Here is a 20576-nt window from a genome sequence, read left to right on the forward strand (position 1 = left end):
CCTAAATGTAAGGCCAGAAACTATCAAACTCTTAGAGGAAAACATAGGCAGAACACTCTATGACATAAATCACAGCAAGATCCTTTTTGAACCACCTCCAAGAGAAATAGAAATAAAAATAAACAAATGGGACCTAATGAAACTGCAAAGCTTTTGCACAGCAAAGGAAACCATAAGCAAGACCAAAAGACAACTCTCAGAATGGGAGAAAATATTTGCAAATGAAGCAACTGACAAAGGATTAATCTCCAAAATTTATAAGCAGCTCATGAAGCTCAATAACAAAAAAACAAACAACCCAAACCAAAAATGGGCAGAAGACCTAAATAGACATTTCTCCAAACAAGATATACAGACTGCCAACAAACACATGAAAGTATGCTCAACATAATTAATCATTAGAGAAATGCAAATCAAAACTACAATGAGATATCATCTCACACCAGTCAGAATGGCCATCATCAAAAAATCTAGAAACAATAAATGCTGGAAAGGGTGTGGAGAAAAGGGAACCCTCTTGCACTGTTGGTGGGAATGTAAATTGATACAGCCACTGTGGAGAACAGTATGGAGGTTCCTTAAAAAACTACAAATAGAACTACGATATGACCCAGCAATCCCACTACTGGGCATATACCCTGAGAAAACCATAATTCAAAAAGAGTCATGCACCAGAATGGTCATTGCAGCTCTATTTACAATAGCCCAGAGATGGAAACAACCTAAGTGTCCATCATTGGATGAATGGATAAAGAAGATGTGGCACATATATAGAATGGAATAGTACTCAGCCATAAAAAGAAACGAAATTGAGCTGTTTGTAATGAGGTGGATAGACCTAGAGTCTGTCATACAGAGTGAAGTTAAGTCAGAAAGAGAGAGACAAATACCGTATGCTAACACATATATACGGAATTTAGGGGAAAAAAATGTCATGAAGAATCTAACGGTAAGACAGGAATAAAGACACAGACCTACTAGAGAATGGACTTGAGGATATGGGGAGCAGGAAGGGTAAGCTGTGACAAAGCGAGAGAGAGGCATGGACATATATACACTACCAAACGTAAGGTAGATAGCTAGTGGGAAGCAGCCACATAGCACAGGGAGATCAGCTCGGTGCTTTGTGACCACCTGGAGGGATGGAATAGGGAGGGTGGGAGACACAAGAGGGAAGAGATATGGGAACATATGTATATGTATAACTGATTCACTTTGTTATAAAGGAGAAACTAACACACCATTGTAAAGCAATTATACTCCAATAAAGAGGTAAAAAAATTAAATAAATAAGTAAATAAATAAATTATTTATTTATTTTAAATATCTGAACAAAATAAATTGCAAATATGACAAACAATAAAGATTGTTAAATCTAAATGATGAATCCAAGATATTAATTGTATTCACCTCTTTTTCCCTAATATTTTCAAAAGCTTTATAAAAAAATATTTTTAATGTTTTCATTTCTTGCCCATTAAGTGGCCAAGAGGTCTACAAGCAAGTTTACGCAGTGAAAAAGTGAAATACAATATGTTTCTTGAAAATCAGCATGATTTCTTGACGAATACTGCTCAGCTCAAAGAAACCGTGAATCCTCGGATATTTAAAGATATTAAAACTGTGTGTTCATATGACATATTTCTAAGACAACAATGGACTCTGTCACTGCCTCCATATGTAAAATTAATGAGAAAACTGCAAGTGATGATTTTCCACGTTTTGGATTGTTCTTATTCAAGAACAATCTTGAACTGGAGAGGCATAAGTGGTGTACCTTAAAATCACTGCCTTTCAAGATCTGAAATAATGATAATAGCTCAAAATCCAGCCTTCCACTTGTGTGGAGGTGGGGCAGAGCCAGACTTCTACAGACGTACCAAAGACTCCAGTCAGTGGATTGGCAAGCTCACTTCTCCTTCAGCAGGGTGAGCATCACAGAGAAAGTAAGAGAAGGTTTTGACAAAAGCCAAAGTGTGTTGGGGGCCTCCTCACTGAGGGGAACTTGACAGGATTTATCCATGCTTGGGGCTTTATATGGGCCTCAGTTCAAAAGCCTGGTCTTTTTTTAATTCCAGTCCAGTTGCTAAGTATATTGTTTGATCCATTAACCACGAAAGCCAAGTCGATCTATTCCTCCCCTTTAGCATGTTGCCAAAAATTCAAGTCACCGTCCTAACTACCTGTCACTTAAACGAGAAATATTATTTTTAATGGAAAGGTTGAAGTTTTGCTGCAGAAATATAGTTTGGATACTGAACATAATACAGTCAGACTCTGGGCCTTCGCTGAGCCCTCCCACTGTCCCCAAAGCACCATCTTCATGGATCCAGCATCTGAGACACTGAGTACCACCAAGGAGAACAAACCACAGGCAGAGGACATACAGGTCCATGGACTTTGACTCTAGAGAGTCCACCAAAGTATTTAGGACAATTTCATCTTTTTTTAAGGAATTGGAAAATTACTGCTCACAATGGCTTCTGACCACTTATTCATCCATCAGTCAAAGCACATGATATAATTGATCTGCTAATCACTAGCAAACAAGAAGAGAGTGGTCAAGCAGTAGAGAAAGCCTGGGTTGACTGCTGCCATCGCAGCTTTGGCAGCACAAACCACATAGATTAGGACAGTGGTTCTCAAAGGATGGTCCACGGCCCACTAAGGACACAAAGACATTTTCAGGGAGTCTGTGATGTCAGAACTAGTTCCATAATAATATCAAAAGAATATTTGCCTTTTTCTTTGTGTTGACATTGCCCTAAAAGCAATGGTGGATAAAGCTCCTGGTCCCTCATCATGAATCAAGGCAGAGGCCTCAATTCTGTATTAGTGGTCAATATATCCTTCATTTCTATATTTGCAAGGGGGAAAAAAAAGTCAGTTTCACCTAAAAATGTTATTGACTATATGAGTTGGCTAAGGCTGCCATAACAAAATAACACGGACCAGGTGGCTTAAGCAACAGAAACTTATTTTCTTACAGTTCTGAAGCTAGAAATCCAGGATCAATGTGCCCACAGAGTCGGTTTCTCCTTATCCCTCCCTCCTTGGCTTGGAGATGACCACCTTCTCTCTGTGTCCTCATATGGACTTTCCTCTGTGCATGCAAATCCTTTGTGTCTCTTCTCTTTGTGTGCCCAAATTTCTTCTTCTCATAAGCACACCAGTTAGACTGGATTAGGGTCCACTCTAATCCAGTCCAAATGGCCCCATTACACCTTATCTTTAAAGGCCCTATCTCCAAAAAGAGGATACATTTTGAGGTACTGTGGGTAAGGACTTCAATATATGGATTTGGGGAGGACACAGTTCAGTCCATAACATTGAAAAAGCAGTAAAAGTATTAATTTTATTAAATCTCCACTCTTGAGTATATGTCTTTTTAGTATTCTGTGTGACAAAAGTGGAAGTATACATAAAGCACTTCTGTTGCATTCCAAATTATTATATTAACTCCAGGGAAAATATTTGTGCAATTGTTTGAGTTACAGGCTGAACTAGCTACTTTTTCCATGAAACACCATTTTGCTGAACAGAATGACTGGCAGGGAAACCATGGTTAATCGAATTTGGGTAGCTGTCAGGCATTTTCTTGAAAATGAATGAACTGAGCCTGCACATCAAGAAAAACAATGGACCATTGTTGCTAATGATAAAAATCTAAGCTTTCAGGCAAAAATTACAATTTGGGAAACTTGTATCTGCTACCATGAGCTGTATGGCTCCCCAGTATTTAAATACTGTTCTGATTTAAAGATATTGGTGATCATATTATATATTAGATATTGTACAATGCAATGTGATAACACACACAAGTTGCCTAACACAGAGAGCCAATTATTTCTCAGAAGACCAATGGATAAAGTTACAAAACCATGCATGGGTGAAAGTTCCATCCAAAATGCAAGCTAGACCAAAGGATTTTAATGGAAAAGAATATGGTAAGTCCATTAACATGGTTTCAGATTTCATACTGCGACTAGCCTACCTTTTTGTGCTACATGTTTGTATGTATAAGACCAAGTTTTGCTCATATATTGCAACCAAACTAATATATTGCAATAGATAGAAGGCGTAAGTATACATGTGAATCCAGTTGTCTTCTAATAAGCCAGCTCTACCCTGATGGTTATCTGAAGACTATAATCAAACACCTCCCATCCTTTGGTCTATATTCTCCAAAGTTTTCTAGCTGTTCCTCCCTGTATGTGGTTTGAAGTCTTTTCAACTTCTTGGTATCAGCTTTGAATCCACTGCAGTTTGTCTATAACCTTCAAAGAGTCAATGTCAATATCAGGAGCAAGTAGTGAAGATAAATAAAGCAAGTTCAAAGTCCACAATCACAAAATTAAAAGCTTTAGGATGCTCTTGTCCAATCCCTATTTCTTTTCTTGGCCTGGCATCCCATAAATTTTCCCAAGTGCTCTGAATATCCAGGCAGGATATTCCACCCAGGATTGGACAACACCATGGTAAACTCAGTCTCCACACACCGTTCCTGTCCTCTGATCCCTTCTGGGAATGCACTTATCTGGCACTGAAAATGACCTAGCCTCCTTCCAGGAAGAGGGGAACTTCAGGATAAACCCACCCTGTGCCTGCCTCTCCCCTTTCCCACAGAAGAGCATATCCTACAACAATGAAAAGCCACACAAAGAAAGAAAATGCCAGGCTTCCAAGGTTTCCATTCTAAGGCCACTCCAGGGAAGGAGATCAGCTGGAGGACTGAGAGGATAACCAGACTTTCAAATTACAAATGTCAGCATAAAGGAACAAAGATGACTTGGTATCTGCCAAGTGTACAAAAAAATATTCCTGAACTAAGAATTGGGATACTTGAGTTCTTGTATGTTCTTTTGAAGTTGGGTGCCTTGGCCAGTTCCAAAACCTCTCTGGATCTTTCTACACCCTTTCATCTGAACATATCGGGGAGCAAATATATGATCCTTGAGGGTTCTCGCAGCTGTGACACCCTAGGATGCTTCTCTAGAGGCACAGTTGACACTTCATTACTCCAAATATGTAGACAACATATTGATTTGAATACTCCAGATATGTGGTTTGAATACTCCAAATATGTAGACAACATGAAACCCATTTCTCTTTGCCTTTGGAATATATTTCATGGTGTGGAGAAAATCACAACAAATTTATGTTCCCAATGATGCTTAACTCAGGCTAATGTTAAAAATCCAATTATTTACAACTAATGATGCCATGCTCTCCTAAACAAATGCAAGGTAGTATTCCATAGGGCACCCAGGGCCAGAGACAGTAAGGGACTAGGAATTGGGAAGATGTGGGTTCTAGCCATGGACCTGTCACTTCCCAGCTTATCCTCTCAGAATATGAGATACCACATCCTTAAAATAGTTTCAGAAGACACTTTCTGAGAACTCACTCAATGAGGCACTGTGCTGACACAGAAGACAGAGATAAGCAAGACAAATCCCTTCTCTCAAGGGTCTGTACCTAATGAAAACAAAGGAAAGGGGTTTTGAGAGCAATGATAGGGATAAGCACTGGATGCAAGAAGATTCAGGGAAAGGGGTGCATCTAACCCAGTACAGTCTTTGGCAGTCATTTAGAACTTCCCAGGGATGTCAACAGCTAAGCTCAGATCAGGAAATCAATAAGATCTAAGGAGCAGGGTTAGGGACAAAATTGGGAACTGAAGAAGGAAAGGGCATTCAAGCAAAAGCAATCACAGGGCAAAGTAAAGAGATATAAAAGAACATGGCACTTTCAGGATGCAAGTAGTTCAAGGCAACTGAGTTTAAGGGAGCAAATGGAAAAGTACAAGATGTAGGCCTAGGAAGGCAAGCAAAAGCCTGTATTCCAAACCATCTTATCCTGAGCATAATGGAGAGCTACCATAAATTTTAGCAAGTAACCCCTTAGTTGGGGTCCCCCTAAGGCTTAGCATCTATAATAATCAGCTCTGGGCAAAGGGGACAAGTGGAGCTAAAATTCAGCTTGAGCTCTGCGGGCCGAGCCAAGGCCCTGGTATGAGGCTGCATCAGCTGGAGAAAGGGAAGCCTTTCATAAAGCTCACAAAGGTAACCTCTGTTTGCCAACTAGAACCCTAGGAGCTGCCACTGCATTTGCCCAGTAGGTCACCTTTTCCAAGTCACATAAACCAGCATATGGGCTACTGACTTTCAATTTAACAACCAGAGAGTCAATGGAGAGGATAAAATTCTAAGTTTATGTGAAAGCCCTTTGTCAATTATACAACACCCTCCATGTGCAAAGTGGGGCAGACAGAGGTGATTCAGGAGCTTAGCAGGTGACAGGAGAAATTACATTGCCCACAAACATTTTCTGCCAACCACAACTTGTAGAATCCACTTGAGACATTCAGGTCTGGCAAACTCCTCTGTGGGAAACCATCTGAGAGTAGACAGGCCAGAAAGCACAGTGGGAGTAGACATCATGATTTGACCTGTTCTAGTCACAAACTCCAGGACAGATCTAGCCAGGGGTTCAAAAGAGTCTCAGACAGAAGCACCCAGGCCAGCCTCCCCTGAACTAAGCCAAATCCCTTTGATCTTGCTGGAGCATGACTTGGAGAAAATATCCGGCCCCGTAGTTCTCAGAGGCCACATTGGGCAAAACCAAAGGGAGGTTTCTATAAAGCTCTGTAGCATTGTGGGTGGGATACGCACAGTGATACAAAACCCACAGAGACCTGTACAAAAACTGCAGGGGTCAATGTGACATTTCCCTGGGAAATCCATAGCCTGGCTACCATGCCCCGGGGACTAACATAGCAAGTAGGTGTCCTTTCTTGCTCAGTGACCCAAATGGGATGCCAGAAAGTTGTCCGAACCAGGAGAGGTGACCCCCAGTTGCTGGCCTCTCTCTCTCACTGCTGTTTTCTCTTGAGTGAAACTGGCATTTCAACCATATTTGAGGAATACAAAAAGGTGATTCTCAAAAACTATCCTTGTCTTGGTTTCTATTGCAAAAAGGAATCTTATGGAATTTCTGAATCAAAATTCCTAGAGAGGTTTGCCTGAGAGCTTTGCTGTGCAGTTTGGGAAGATGAATCTAAAGAGAGGGATTTGTTTTTAGGCCATCACCAGTAGTAGTTGCTCATTCTAACACTGAATATACTATAAATCTCCAGTACATGATTGGTGCTTCATGCTGCCCTGTCACCAATGGTATGCCACATGTTATCTGACTTAAAGCAGCCCGGGTGTCTGTGAATGCCTTGACTCTGGAATAGTCATGGATCCAAGACCGATCCCCTTGGCAACACCTGTTTTCTAAGACTGAGAGTTAGGTGTGCGTCTAGGAAGTGAGAAAAGTCTAAAATAGCAGAAAGCAACCATTCCAAGAACTTCATGAAGTGTCCTATACTGGAAATGTTCACCACAGGAGTGTGTGCTCCTACCTACTCTCAGACTACAACCTCCCAAAAGCAAACCCAAAAGCAATTGCAAATCTGCAATTGACTATATCATCACGAACCAGTTGGATGAGCATCAAGTGCCATCTTTCAAAGAACCAAACCCTTAAGATCCTCCTATCCTCAAGATGACAGGAAGAAGAAAGGTGGGAGCACTGCTGAGGTGTTTGGAAAGCCCTCAAGCGCTGTATGAGAGAGACAGGCTCATCTTTGGAAAAGGAACTCGCCTGATTGTGGAACCAAGTAAGTAATTCATTTATCTGTTTTTTGAGGTTAATCCTCTATCTAAGGAGGCAGAAATATCAGGGAACGTGAGATGGGTAGTAGTAGCATTAATATTGTGTCAAGGAGGAGTTTGGGGAAGATATGAACTACTGTTAATCCCCTCCATAGGAATTGGGAGGGGATTGTCTATAAAAAAAAAAAAAAAGATTTGGAGGCTGTGAAAGACCCCACATAGCTCAGGGAAACTAAGGAGTTTCTGCCCAATGCATGGGCTTTGGGTCGGGGTGTAGAGACCACAGAGTCACTGGCTCAGCTCCCCTAGAAGAGTCAGAAGTGACCAGGGACAAGGTTGAGCTGAGTCTGGGGGATTCTATCAAGGTGGCTCCAGATATAAAAAATTCTGACCTTCTGGGCTTCCCTGGTGGCACAGTGGTTGAGAATCTGCCTGCTAATGCAGGGGACACGGGTTCGAGCCCTGGTCTGGGAGGATCCCACATGCCGCGGAGCAACTAAGCCTGTGCGCCACAACTACTGAGGCTGTGCTCTAGAGCCCGAGAGCCACAACTACTGAGCCTGCGCGTCTGGAACCTGTGCTCTGCAACAAGAGAGGCCGCAATAGTGAGAGGCCCGCACACCGCGATGAAGAGTGGCCCCCGCTTGCCACAACTAGAGAAAGCCCTCGCACAGAAACGAAGACCCAACACAGCAAAAATAAATAATTAATAAACTCCTACCCAAAAAAAAAAAAAAAAAAAAGAATTCTGACCTTCTTTAGGCCAAACACTTGCTCTTGGGAGAGCTCAGAACTGAGTCAGCCTCCTGGGCACAGAGGGTTAGGCCAGGGTAAGTAGGCGCTGGTGTTATTCTGTTTTTTCTTCAGAAAAAAGGAACCAGTTCCAGAAATCTGTTTCTAATTGTTTGAGCTGCAAATGGAAATTAGGTGACTAGTGAGGAAGCTGGAACATTCTGGTTCCCATTGAGACCAGATCCCAAGCAGAAGAAAGTGAATGTGCAATGCTTCCTTTAAAGCCTATAGGACACAGCCAGGCATAGCTCCCTAAGGACTCATGGCGTCCATCTTCCTCACTAAGGGGATGCGGTGCCACTCACTAATTAACTGTTATAAAGGAATCGATGCTAACCTTGTCAAAGGACAGTGCTCAACACAGGAGGCATCTTCTCAGGTCATTTAAGTGACATTTGAATCCAATTGTGTCTTGCTAAAAAAAAGGACATCAGTCTCCATTGGGCAGCAGCTTCCAGTTAGATAGTGGAGATTAATATTAAGCTAGAAAATGTAATAAACAAACACAAAACACCCCATTTCAAAGATCCTAGGGAAGTCTAGCAACGGGGTCCCAAATCTGCTGAGCTGGCTGCTGGAAAAGTAACAGCACGTCCTGGCCTGATGCCTTGGTGTTCAGCTTGTGTTTTCTAAAGTAAACGAAGACTTTAGAGAGGTGGGGTGAAAATGTGATGGGGTGGACTCCTCTCAGAGAATGATTAGGGACAAGACAGTCCTTGGTGTATGAAGTGAAGGAGGCATAGAACTGAGGGCAAAGGAAGGGAAAAGGAGGAGTGCAGGCTGGGCATTCCCAGACCTCACACACTAAAGGGAGAAGTGGGGCAGGGGCTTTGAATCCAGAAAAAGATAGAGATCCGAAGCCGGCTAGCAGAGTCAGAGCAGAAAAATTCCTATTTTTTTAAAAATCATAGTAAGATTTTGAAAATTCAAATAATGGAGGTTCTTGCCGTTAGACCTCGTTGACTTTAAATTTTCTCACTAAAATAATAGTTTATCCACATTCCTGTGAAAGTTAGTGACTGAGTTCCCTTATCTCCCTTTGTTCGCCGAGTTCTTCCTAATGAATTAAGTTCTTCTGTTTACTGACTTACTTGAGCCAGCGTTGCCCTAAATGTAGAATGCATAGTACATGGCTTTAGATGGTACATAGATAGACTTTCTTTTCATTTCAATTGCACTGTCTTTTAATAGTATCAGCATAGTACAACTAGGTTGTCAAACCCATGTGATTTAAAGTTTCCTCTTAATCATATTAAGTTAAAATGTGAGTAAATTTAAAGAAAATTATTAAGCAAATCTTATGACTGATGGATGTGACTCAAAATAACCCAAAAAGAGATGTGATAAATTGAAGTTTAGGAAACACTGAGCCGGTGACTTCCGTTGTCCTTTGAAATAAAAAGATGAGGGGCACACAGAGAGGTCAGGATGCAGAATATCTTTGTATGGTGCCTTCTTTTTAGCAACAAATATTGGATAAAGAGGCATCACTGCAAACTCAGACCCTTTATCTTCTCAGAAGCCTACTTTCTTTTGATGTTCTTTCTTTTGATGCACCTGAGGAAAGGTGCTTCTTTCAAGTTCTTACTTGCAGGGCTCCCAGACAGCACCAAACTAACAGGTCTACACAGATCCATAGCCCAGATCCACCATAGCTTTTAGCCCTCCAGATGGAGAAAACCTGGGGTTGCCACTTAACTTTATAAAACAGAACAAGAGAACAGGATAAAACAGCAAGGAATAAAGTACCACAATGTAAATGTGTGCAATGACAGGAGCTTAGAAAGGGCCACAGTCATCAGGAACATCTTCCTGCCAGTGGGCCACTGGATGGACTTAGAGTCATATATATTATTATACAACATACATATATCATAATCATATCAACTACTACTTTTTGAGTGCCTACTATGTATTGGGCCACTGGACTAGGCACTTTATAAATGAATGTCATTCTACTTGGTTCTCACATGATCATGCAAAATTAGGTACTATTACCTGCATTTTTACAGGTCAGGAGGGATTCCCCAAGATCACACAGCTTAGCAAAGTCAAAATTTGTATCATCCGTCTGATTCCAAAACCTGTGCACTTAAGAACTCTGCTCTTCTATCAGGACTGAAGTTTGATTGGGGCACATGTGGAGGTTTTTCTTGCCTGTCCCAGCCTTCCCCTCAGGCTTCTAATGAGCTCCTTTCCAAGCTGCCTGCAGAGTCTTAAGCAACAGTTAGGCTGTTTCCCTTCCATCCCCACCACAGTCCTTCACCAAAACAGGGCTCCTGCCCCCAAACCAAAACCAATTACCCAGAGAGGCATTCTCCAGGCAAGGGCCATCCCTGAATTTACACCCCTAGGGCTCAAGGGTCCCTAAACTCAGAAAGGTTCAGACAATGATCAGAGCATCACCCTTTCCCCCAAGAAAAAATCCTGGGATCATCAACATGTTTCTAAAACGCCAAGAGATAGCTTTCCCATTCCCATCTTTGGCATTCCTTCCCTCTCACTCATGATGAGCCTCTCCCAGAACAGAGCCTTGACCTGCCCTTCCCTCTGCCTGGAACCATTTTCTCCCTGAGACTCACCTAGCTTTCTCCCTCACCTTCTCCAGGTCTCTACTCAAATGTCATGTCTAATGAGGCCTTCCTCAACCACCCCTTCTTCAACAGTCCCCTTACCCTGCTTCATTTTGTATAGCCCTCACCTCCACCTGAAACTTTGAATGCTCACTTATCAGCTATCTCCCTTGTCCCCTGAAGGCAAGGGTTCTGAGTTGTGCCTTACCATTTCCATGAGTACATTGAAGGCACTAAGTAAATGTTTGTTGAATGAATGAACAAATGAACAAATGAATGAATGAATGAGAGGACAAGTCAATGGTAGTTTAAGGCAAAAGGAAATAGAAATGTAAGCAAGCTAGGCACCTCCAGAGCCAAGCCTGATCTCAGCTCTGCAACCTGTGACAAGTCAGTGTCACTATACGCCAGGCACTCTTCTAGGTGTTGGGGAATCAGCATGAATAAAACAGACAGAAACCCATGCCTTATTGGAGCTTACAGTGTAGTGTAACTACAACTGTAAGACAGATGGTAACCTCACTATATAAAATATATAGTAGTTTAGCTACAATGAGGTATCACCTCACCAGTTAGAATGGGTATCATCAGAAAATCTACAAACAACAAATGCTGGAGAGGGTGTGGAGAAAAGGGAACCCTCTAGCACTGTTGGTGGGAATGTAAATGGATACAGCCACTATGGAGAACAGTATGGAGGTTCCTTAAAAAACTACAAATAGAACTACCATATGACCCAGCAATCCCACTCCTGGGCATATACCCAGAGAAAACTATATAATTCAAAAAGACACATGCACCCCAATGTTCATTGCAGCTCTATTTACAATAGCCAAGGACATGGAAGCAACCTAAATGCCCATCAACAGACGAATGGATAAAGAAGATGTGGTACATATATATGAATGGAATATTACTCAGCCATAAAAAGGAACGAAATTGGGTCATTTGTAGAGACATGAATGGATCTAGAGACTGTCATACAGAGTGAGGTAAGTCAGAAAGAGAAAAACAAATATCGTATATTAACGCATATATGTGGAACCTAGAAAAATGGTACAGATGAACCGGTTTGCAGGGCAGAAATAGAGACACAGATGTAGAGAACAAATGTATGGACACCAAGGGGGAAAAGTGGCGGGGGGGTGAGGGGGTGGTAGTGGGATGAACTGGGAGATTGGGATTGACATATATACACTAATATGTATAAAATGGATAACTAACAAGAACCTGCTGTAAAAAAGAGAAATAAAATAAAATTCAAAAAAATATATATATATATAGTAGTTTAGGTGGTAATAAGCCCTGTGAAGGAAAATAAAGCAGGGAAGAGGAATAAAGAGTATTAGTGGGAGGGGGCAGTGTGCAATTTTTAACAGAGGGGTCACAGAAGGCCTCATTGGAAAGGGGACATTTGAGCAGAGACCCGAGGGGGTTACAGAGGGAGCCATGCAGGTTTCTGGAGGAAGAGCATTTCCAGGCAGAGGGAACACAAGCACTGCCTGGGGTGTGTGAAGGATACCAAGGAGGCCTGGTGGCTGGAGGAGAGTGAGTGACCTGGAGAGAATTTGTGTATGAGGTCAGGTTGGTAATGGAGAAAGGATGGCTTCTAAGTCACTGTAAGGACTTGGGCTTTTGGATTCTAGAGGGAAGGTTAGAGAAGGGAATGGCAGTCACACTTGACCTTGGGAAGGGACCAAGGGAGACAGAAACCTGGATTCCAATCCTCACCCTCAGCTTTAAGAAGTGGGCACTTTTATCCCAAACACCAAAGAAACAGGATTCTCTCCTCCCTCAGCAATCTCTCCCTACAACCCTGTCCCAGGGAGCTCTGAGCTTAGTGAAATTACATGCTCCTGCTTCAAGTAACACTTTTTACTCTAACACCAATAAGCATTGTACTTACACTGAGCATTTACAGAATGCTTTATATATACACCCTTTCATTTAATCTTACAACCTCCCAATACAGAAGACAGTATCCTTGTTTTATAAAGAAGGCAAATGAAGCTCAGTGACCTTAAGGAACTTGGCCAAGATTACACACTTAGTAAGTAAGAAACTGAGTTGAACTCGATTTCAGGTTATCTGACATCTCCCTACTTCACTGCAACTGAGAAGCACTCTGCATTTTAGTGATTCTCAAAGTATGATATGCAATCCTGTATGGGCTGTAAACTGATCTGAAAATGCACTTTTTCTCCCTGTATTTTGTGAGTGACATACAAGCAATCTCACAGACACTGATTTTTACATACGACAGAGGCTAATCTAACTGTCCCTTCTAAGTGTAAGTATGCCATTGAAGCTTGCTCAAATTTGAAGTTCATGAACACGTTATTAAAATGTTCCAAAAACTCTAGTTCTATTTTATACTAAGTCTGGCTGCTGCACAGTGCCTGTCAGTGATGTAAAGCTCTGACTGGATATGAAATGGAGTTCTCCTAAAAGGTTCTGAGTGGGGCATGTCACTCACTAGATCTTGCCCCACCTAAGTGGAGCCAAGGGTTGACAATCACCCGCTCTATGATCAACAGTCTACCTTCCTTTGCTCCTGATCTAAGAAACTCTTTTCCAACCTCTGTCGTTCAGAGCACAAATTCAGATTGTGACACATGGCAGAAGCCTAGATTTCTATTTGACCCAGGAACCACCTCCTGCTTTGTCCTGAAGGGTAGCCCCCAAGACTGAGGAGAAAAGAGGTTAAGCAGATGAGACAGAAAATCCCATCCAATGACTATCACGTGACTTGGCAACTGGGGGCAGGGTTGTGGTGAGAAAAAAGAAAGGCAGTTTTTAGACTGGGTTAATCAGCTGTGTATAATCCACTGATATTCGGCAAAGGAACCTATCTGAACATTGAACCAAGTAAGTGACTCGTTTTTCTTCTTTTGACCACTATGTTTGGCAATTATCTTTGTTAAATATTTTCCCAACTCATCAGCTTGGGAAACACTTCTTAGGTTGTTGAAAATCCCTCCAGCAGGTAATTTAGCAAGGGATGGTTTGAGGGGCAGGGACTGAGTTTCTGATACAATCCAGGGTGAGTACGTGCTGCAGTAGTCTTCTTGGTCCACTCTCCATCCAGGAGAGTTTTTGTGGCCTTCCCTCTACCTGACTAGCCTTAGTGAACCAGCTTACTTAACACCCGTGCATTCACCATTTACAGATCGGGGCAATGACCAGACCTGTACTACAGCACATCTAGTAAATATGAGGTGCAGTGGTGAGCATGTTAGACCAAGAGTTCAAAGACTGAGTTCCAATCCTCTTTGACGAGCTCTGTGACTTCACTGAACTCGAGCTTCCCTCTAGCTGGTTCAAATGATTTCCCAGGTGTCTTCCAGCTTTAGCACACTAAGATCCTGGTTATCATCCAGACCAATTCTAAGGGACAATATAGTAGGAAAAGAGAGGAAGTCCAATGATGTGAATGTCTTATGACCCAATGGGAATTCTGGGATTTAATGAAAAAAGACGCTGAAAAAGGAATCAAAACTCTCCCTATGTGTCCATTACTTAGACTTTGTGTGACTTCAGGGGTTTTGACAAGTGACAGCTGAGGCTCCTTTCAGTCCTGTCATCTATTACTCTGGTTCAATGAATGGAATCTGGGGTCTGGAGACCTGAGAGTCAGGCCCAGCTCACCCACTATCTTAACCACCCTTAGCTCCAGTGACTTCCTCTGTAAGATAGATCTAATAATATCATCTCATGGAGTTTGTTACAGTAGTATTTTTTGAGGTAGTGTAAGCACAAGCACAAGTAGTAAAGTACTTACAGAAATGGTAGTCATCTATGAGTATTAGCATCCTTTTAATAGACTCCAAGTCTTTTTCTTCAATGGCTCTTGGTCCAGCCATCGTGTCCTTCCACCTCTAACTGAGGCATAGTCCTTTCTGATTGACTTGAACCTTACAGTTATGTTTCTGCTGACAATAGCCATTTGACAGTTAATTCCTTTTTCCCTGTGAAAATGTGATCCTGAAGCAAGATCTGGGGGTAAGAGATGACAGGTTTGAGGAGATAATAGCAGTAAACACAGGGACGTCCCTCAATGTCAACACTCAGAAGATAACACACATCAAAGAAGCTGCCAACATGAAATGCTTAGATCTCAGAAACCCTTGCAAAATTCTATGACTCTAGCTAACCCACCCCCTTCCAAACAGAAGCACTAGGCAGGGGGCAAATAGGTAGTAAGGTTTTTGGTCATGATGTCTGAAATGGTGTGCTGACAGCACAACTCACCTTTGGAAACGGGACTCAACTCATCGTGGAACCGAGTAAGTTATGCATTTTATTCAGTGTGTATATTCCCTTGGAGTTGTGGCATAGTCCTGAATAAACGCAACTTCTTGAGAAGTTAGGAGGTTCTAAATGGGAAATCCATTGTTGTTGTTACAAAGAGCCAGGGGAAAATTGGAGGACAAATTCACTAGGTTTCTCTTAAGAAAATATTCTACGTATGCTTGGAAACTCTGTTCTGAGGATTAGTATTGATAAGTCTTCTACAACTGCTTAAATAAAGCCCTTGGTCAGGCTTCTGGCCCTCTGGTCAGGGACTGGGACCAGGGAAAAGGCAAGTTCTAGATAAGGAGAATCCACTGTTTATGAGGAAAAAGAGTCATGGTCACAGCGTAGGAAGAGGGAGGGTTAGAAAGAAGAAAAATATTATAAAAGAAGGAGTTAGATCAAAATAGCCTTCTCTGACTCAGACGATAAAAACCAATCTGCCCTTGTCTCTTTTTTGCTGAGAACTTGCATTAAATCATCTTGCCTGGCTCACACTAAATGTTCTCCAAGGTCCCATCCTTGTCTGGGTCTGCCGAGGACCGTAATGTGCACACCTCCCTTGTTAGCCCTGAATCTGAGGATTCTGTAAAGGTTCAGGAGCCCACATCCAAAGTAGAAACACAGCCCCCAACTTCAAGACAATAGCGAAGTAGTGGTGCTCTCCTAGAGATATTGTCCACTGGCAGTCTGTTCCAGTGTTTGGAAATCCAGGGGTCATATTCAGGTAGTCTGGGTAGCTGCCAACAGTCAGTCACTGGGAGCAGTCCAGAGAACAGCAGTCTTTCAGATGCTTCCCAAAATGCCAAAACCAATGGGGCATTGGTTAGATTCTGATTTTGTTTATTTCAGAGGAAATAAAAAGTGGGGAAATATACATGAATGTGGGGAGGCGATCTGACAGTCCTGAAAGGGACTGGTAGTGTCAACGAGGTCTCTGTCTCTCAGAGGGTAATATAAACTTACAGGCATACTTGATTGCCTCTTGCTTCCAGGGAAATAGTGGAATTTGGTGAGTTTTCTTATCTTTGAAGGGAGAGAGACTAGAGCAATGAAAAGAAGGAAAGAAACAGAATCACGTTGTAACTGATTGCAGTCTGACTGATGTTGGGCAAATTGCATCTGAGCAAAAGGTGTTGTGTTTCATTTTCCCTTTAAATCATTTCCACTTGAGATTCAGAGTTATCTGCCGTGTTAGAGTCAAATCTCTGAGGCTGTGCCTTTGGAAGTCTTCAGAGGTGAAACTGACGCTTAGCCCCTCTGTCGAGATGCTGACCTGAGCTCTCCAGGGATACCCCAATTGCTTCCCTGGTTTTCTCTTCCTGCAGTGATCGAGTGTAATATGATGATATGAAGCTCAGGTAGGGGGGGCTGAGAATTTCAAATCAAACCCCCAATCCTTAAAGTTTTGACAACATATAATGGCCCTATACAACCATCCTTCCCTTTGCCTAGCTCTAGCCCTAGACTCTTGATTTTTGGGTGATAAGACAGAGTAATCATCCTTAAGTTCTATTTCACATGATTACTCTGTCCTCCTGAGGCTTGTATCTAGATCCAGACTCAAGAGAAATTATAAGCAATCCAAAGCAAGCGCTGGCTTCTCTGACCTGTATCCATGACACATAGCACCACTGGGCTCCCCTGTCAGCTACCAATTTCTTGTTCAACCCTCAGGTCCTTGGAAAGCCTTTCCATGGACTCAGGGAATTAGAAAGTAGGTTTGTTGTTATTGTGAGACTCAGTCTGAGTGATGGGGAAGAAATTAGGTTTCTAATCAAAAAGGTGGATTGTGACCCAAGAGAAGGACCGGAATATGAGAACAAGATCTGTGTCTAAACCCTCCTCGGCCTAACATTCATTACAAGAAGTGTCAATATTCAGTGCCCCATCCCTACTCCCAAGCTAATGTGTTCTTCTTGGAGAGCCCTCCCAATAAACGGGATGTTAAATTTTCCATCCTGAAGGCAGCTATTAGTCACCTGTCACCCTCTTCTCTTGCTCTGTCTCAGCCCTGTCCCCTGTCCCAGTGCTTCTTGGCTGGGGATTTCATGCTCACCTCCTTACCCAGCAGTTAAACTATTATTAGCTTCAAAGGGAACTGAGACTCTATGAGTTTGACCCCTGATCTAATAAAGGGCAGCTTTGTAGCTCTCTGAGTGGTGGGGTCTCTAGGCTGGGACCCAGGCTGGAGAGGCAGGATACAGATGTTCTAGCCCAGGCCCCGGGGCCAGCCCCAGGCTGGTTACCTGTGAGGCAGCATCGCAATGTGCTCCTGGGACACCTGACAGATGTTTTTTGGAGCTGGCACCAAACTCTTCGTGGAGCCCCGTGAGTTGATTTTTTTTCCATACATTTCTAGGGAGGAATTGACTCCTGGGACTAGGGTTGCCATCCAGTTTGCATTACATGAAAAAGTGTAACTAGGAGATGGAGTAGTACAGATGGAGTGGGCCACAGTAAAGATATTAGGCTGAGTAGCTGAAGTAGCTCTGTAATTATTTTTACTTAAAAAAAACAAAAACTTACTTCTGAAATCTTCAGAGCAGCCCAGAAAGCACAAAGAAATCTAGAAGAATTATACTAATCGTTGGAGCATCAGGTGGAGGAGGGGCAGAGGCCCAAATTCTCCAAGGTGATTGCTTCATCCTTAGGCATCCCTTTAGCTAAGCTGACTAGTGTGAATGACTTGTTGCCACCTGTAAAATGTCCCGCAGCTGGAAGATTTAGGAGAGAAATGGTCAACCTGGTCAGAGTCATCAGGTGGAGCAAACTTACCTGACTTGTGTTCAAGTTAAATCCCATATTGGCGGAGACCTTTGAAACTGTGAGTGACATTTGTTATCCATGTTGTGATGCTTAGGGAACCAGTAAGACACTCTGTGAGAATCTAGAACATAGATGACTTCTGAGTTTATAAATTAAGAAAAACTGTGCAGGAAAGGTATACACTTCTTTTTGTATTGTTTACCAGCACACAACCTTAGCATTAGATGGGTACTCATAAAAAGAGAAAGTCTGAAAATAAAATAACAATTGCCCAAATAAATAGCACTTTGCAATACATGCTGAAATGTAATTATGTCTGTGGACCAAGGAGAAAGCCTGGAAATTCTCAAAAGATAAGTGATTACATCTTTAAATTTTAGATTACAATGTAGTGCAAATTTTATACAACTTCAAATTTTGGTTTAGGTCTAATATAAAATAGACTAGGTTACATAGGGCAACTATATTGTATGCATCCAATTTATTTATTTATTTATTTTTTGTGGTATGCGGGCCTCTCACTGTTGTGGCCTCTCCTGTTGCGGAGCACAGGCTCCAGACGCGCAAGCTCAGTGGCCATGGCTCATGGGCCTAGCCACTCCACGGCATGTGGGATCTTCCCAGACCGGGGCACGAACCCGTGTCCCCTGCATTGGCAGGCGGACTCTCAACCACTGCGCCACCAGGGAAGCCCTGCATCCCACTTTTTAAAAAAGGTTCAATTCAGTCAGATAGCCTTTTCTTTAGTTACCATGACACCAAAGAATGGGTTAAACACTTTACTTTCAAACAATTGTTTTGAACGGATAGACATTAATTGAGAAAGAGGATCTGAGAAAAATGTTTTACCAAACCAATGCATTATGCTCTATCTGAAATGCTGAGTAACAGATTCAGAGCACAATATGCTGAGTGTATGACCTTCTTCAGACATCTGTCTTGTTGGTTATATCACATTATTCAAATTATTCAAGCCAGGTCTCTCCAGCCCAAAGTGATCATTAGCAACTGCCTTTGAAATTAGGTTTTTAAATCCCAAGAAAGGCTTAATTATCCAACTAAATCAGACTATGATTGGGTCACACTCTTAAGTAACGAAGGAGATAGGGTTATTTTGGTTTTGCTTTATAATGGACTAGTTTCCTTTCTCTATAACTTATTTTCAAGCTCCCTTGAAAATCAACTGGAATCCATCTCACCAAAGTCAGTATCGTAAGAGAGAAATGCCACAGTTCTGGAGGGAGGTGACTGAGCAGAACGTGTGGTTTCCAAGCCGTTACTGCTGGGGTTATCGGTGTCTATTATCAGTGGCTTCAGCTATGCCGTGAAATAAAACAATGAAGGTTTTCTCCTTCCACGTTCCAGGAGAGCCCTTTGAAAAATCCCCAACCCCACTCTGGTTTTAAGGAAAGAAAAAGATGCATATACAGAGTAGCAGATAGATGATTGTCCAAGATGAGGCATGAAAAGAGAGAAGGCCAGGAGGAGACCCAATTATTGTAACCAGTGTTCCACAGCTCCACTTAGAACAAAACAAGAAGAAATGGGCTTAAACTAGTTTTATGTTCCTGAGGACTTCTGAGAATGATAGCTGTAATTCTCTGATTAAAGACTCAAAAGAAACTGTAGGGTGGTCCCTTACATAAGAATTCACCTGAAGGCAGAGAGATGGACCACTTAACTCTAGCAGATCCCTTCCAGTCCAAAAAATGGGGATGACACCCTGACGTGACACAAACACCTCCATCCGCAGAGTGTTGGAACCAGTTATATAGTCCTTCTCAGACCTTGCCCTGATCTCATTCCAAGGGCTCATGCATTTAAAATAAACCAACTGATTCAGAGAGATTTTCAGCCTAACTGGATTGTCCAGAGGATTGTTTAATAAAACATAAATATTTGAAACTCAAAAGACTCAAAATACACTTCTTTGTATTTGTCATTTGCTATCTCTGCTCCCAGCCACATATCTCTTAGCAGCTCCTAACTAGAAGTCAAACTGCTGCATTTCATGTCTACTTCTCTTAGCCATCCTTTCATAGAGGTGCTAACAAGTTCAGGTCACTAACAGGATGCAGGAAAGTCTGGATTGTAGTGTTTGGCCCCAGAGGAATTGAGGAAAACATCATGGTTTAACTCCCACACATGGATAATCATCTCACAAAATAAATTGATTATATTTGCAGAAATTCAGCCTGTTGCCAACCCATCCGTTTTTGTCATGAAAAACGGGACATATGTCACTTGTCTGGTGAAGGAGTTCTACCCCAAAGATGTAACTATAAGTCTGGAATCATCCAAGATAATAAGAGAATATGACCCTGCTATCGTCATCTCTCCCGGTGGGAGGTACAGTGCCGTCAAGCTTGGTCAGTATGGAGATCCAGATTCAGTGACATGTTCAGTTCAACATAACAAACAAACCTGGCGCTCTACTGACTTCAAACCAAAGAAAAATACTTCAGGTAGGTCCTATCTGGCCTCAAAG

At 42.2% G+C, this 20576-nt stretch overlaps 1 protein-coding gene, 1 long non-coding RNA gene and 1 gene segment (V, D, J or C); 2 read left to right on the plus strand and 1 right to left on the minus strand.

Moving 5' to 3' along the window:
- Nucleotides 1-15913, minus strand: part of LOC114904331 — a 55709-nt gene extending 39796 nt beyond the window's left edge. Inside the window, exon 1 of the long non-coding RNA XR_003795929.1 lies at nt 14808-15913. This is a non-coding gene — a long non-coding RNA (uncharacterized LOC114904331). The remainder of the gene's footprint in view (nt 1-14807) is intronic.
- Nucleotides 1-20576, plus strand: part of LOC114904326 — a 268584-nt gene that overhangs the window by 152031 nt on the left and 95977 nt on the right.
- LOC114904325 (Ig heavy chain Mem5-like) overlaps nt 1-20576 on the plus strand; it is a 55039-nt gene that overhangs the window by 31456 nt on the left and 3007 nt on the right. Inside the window, exons 3-5 of the mRNA XM_029238121.1 lie at nt 9183-9226; nt 13841-13894; nt 20275-20553. Coding sequence (XP_029093954.1) covers nt 9183-9226; nt 13841-13894; nt 20275-20553 — 377 coding nt within the window. The remainder of the gene's footprint in view (nt 1-9182; nt 9227-13840; nt 13895-20274; nt 20554-20576) is intronic.

Source organism: Monodon monoceros, unplaced genomic scaffold (genome assembly GCF_005190385.1).
Source record: "Monodon monoceros isolate NGI ecotype Baffin Bay Population unplaced genomic scaffold, NGI_Narwhal_1 Super_Scaffold_21, whole genome shotgun sequence".
In the NCBI taxonomy this organism is placed as follows: Eukaryota; Metazoa; Chordata; class Mammalia; order Artiodactyla; family Monodontidae; genus Monodon; species Monodon monoceros.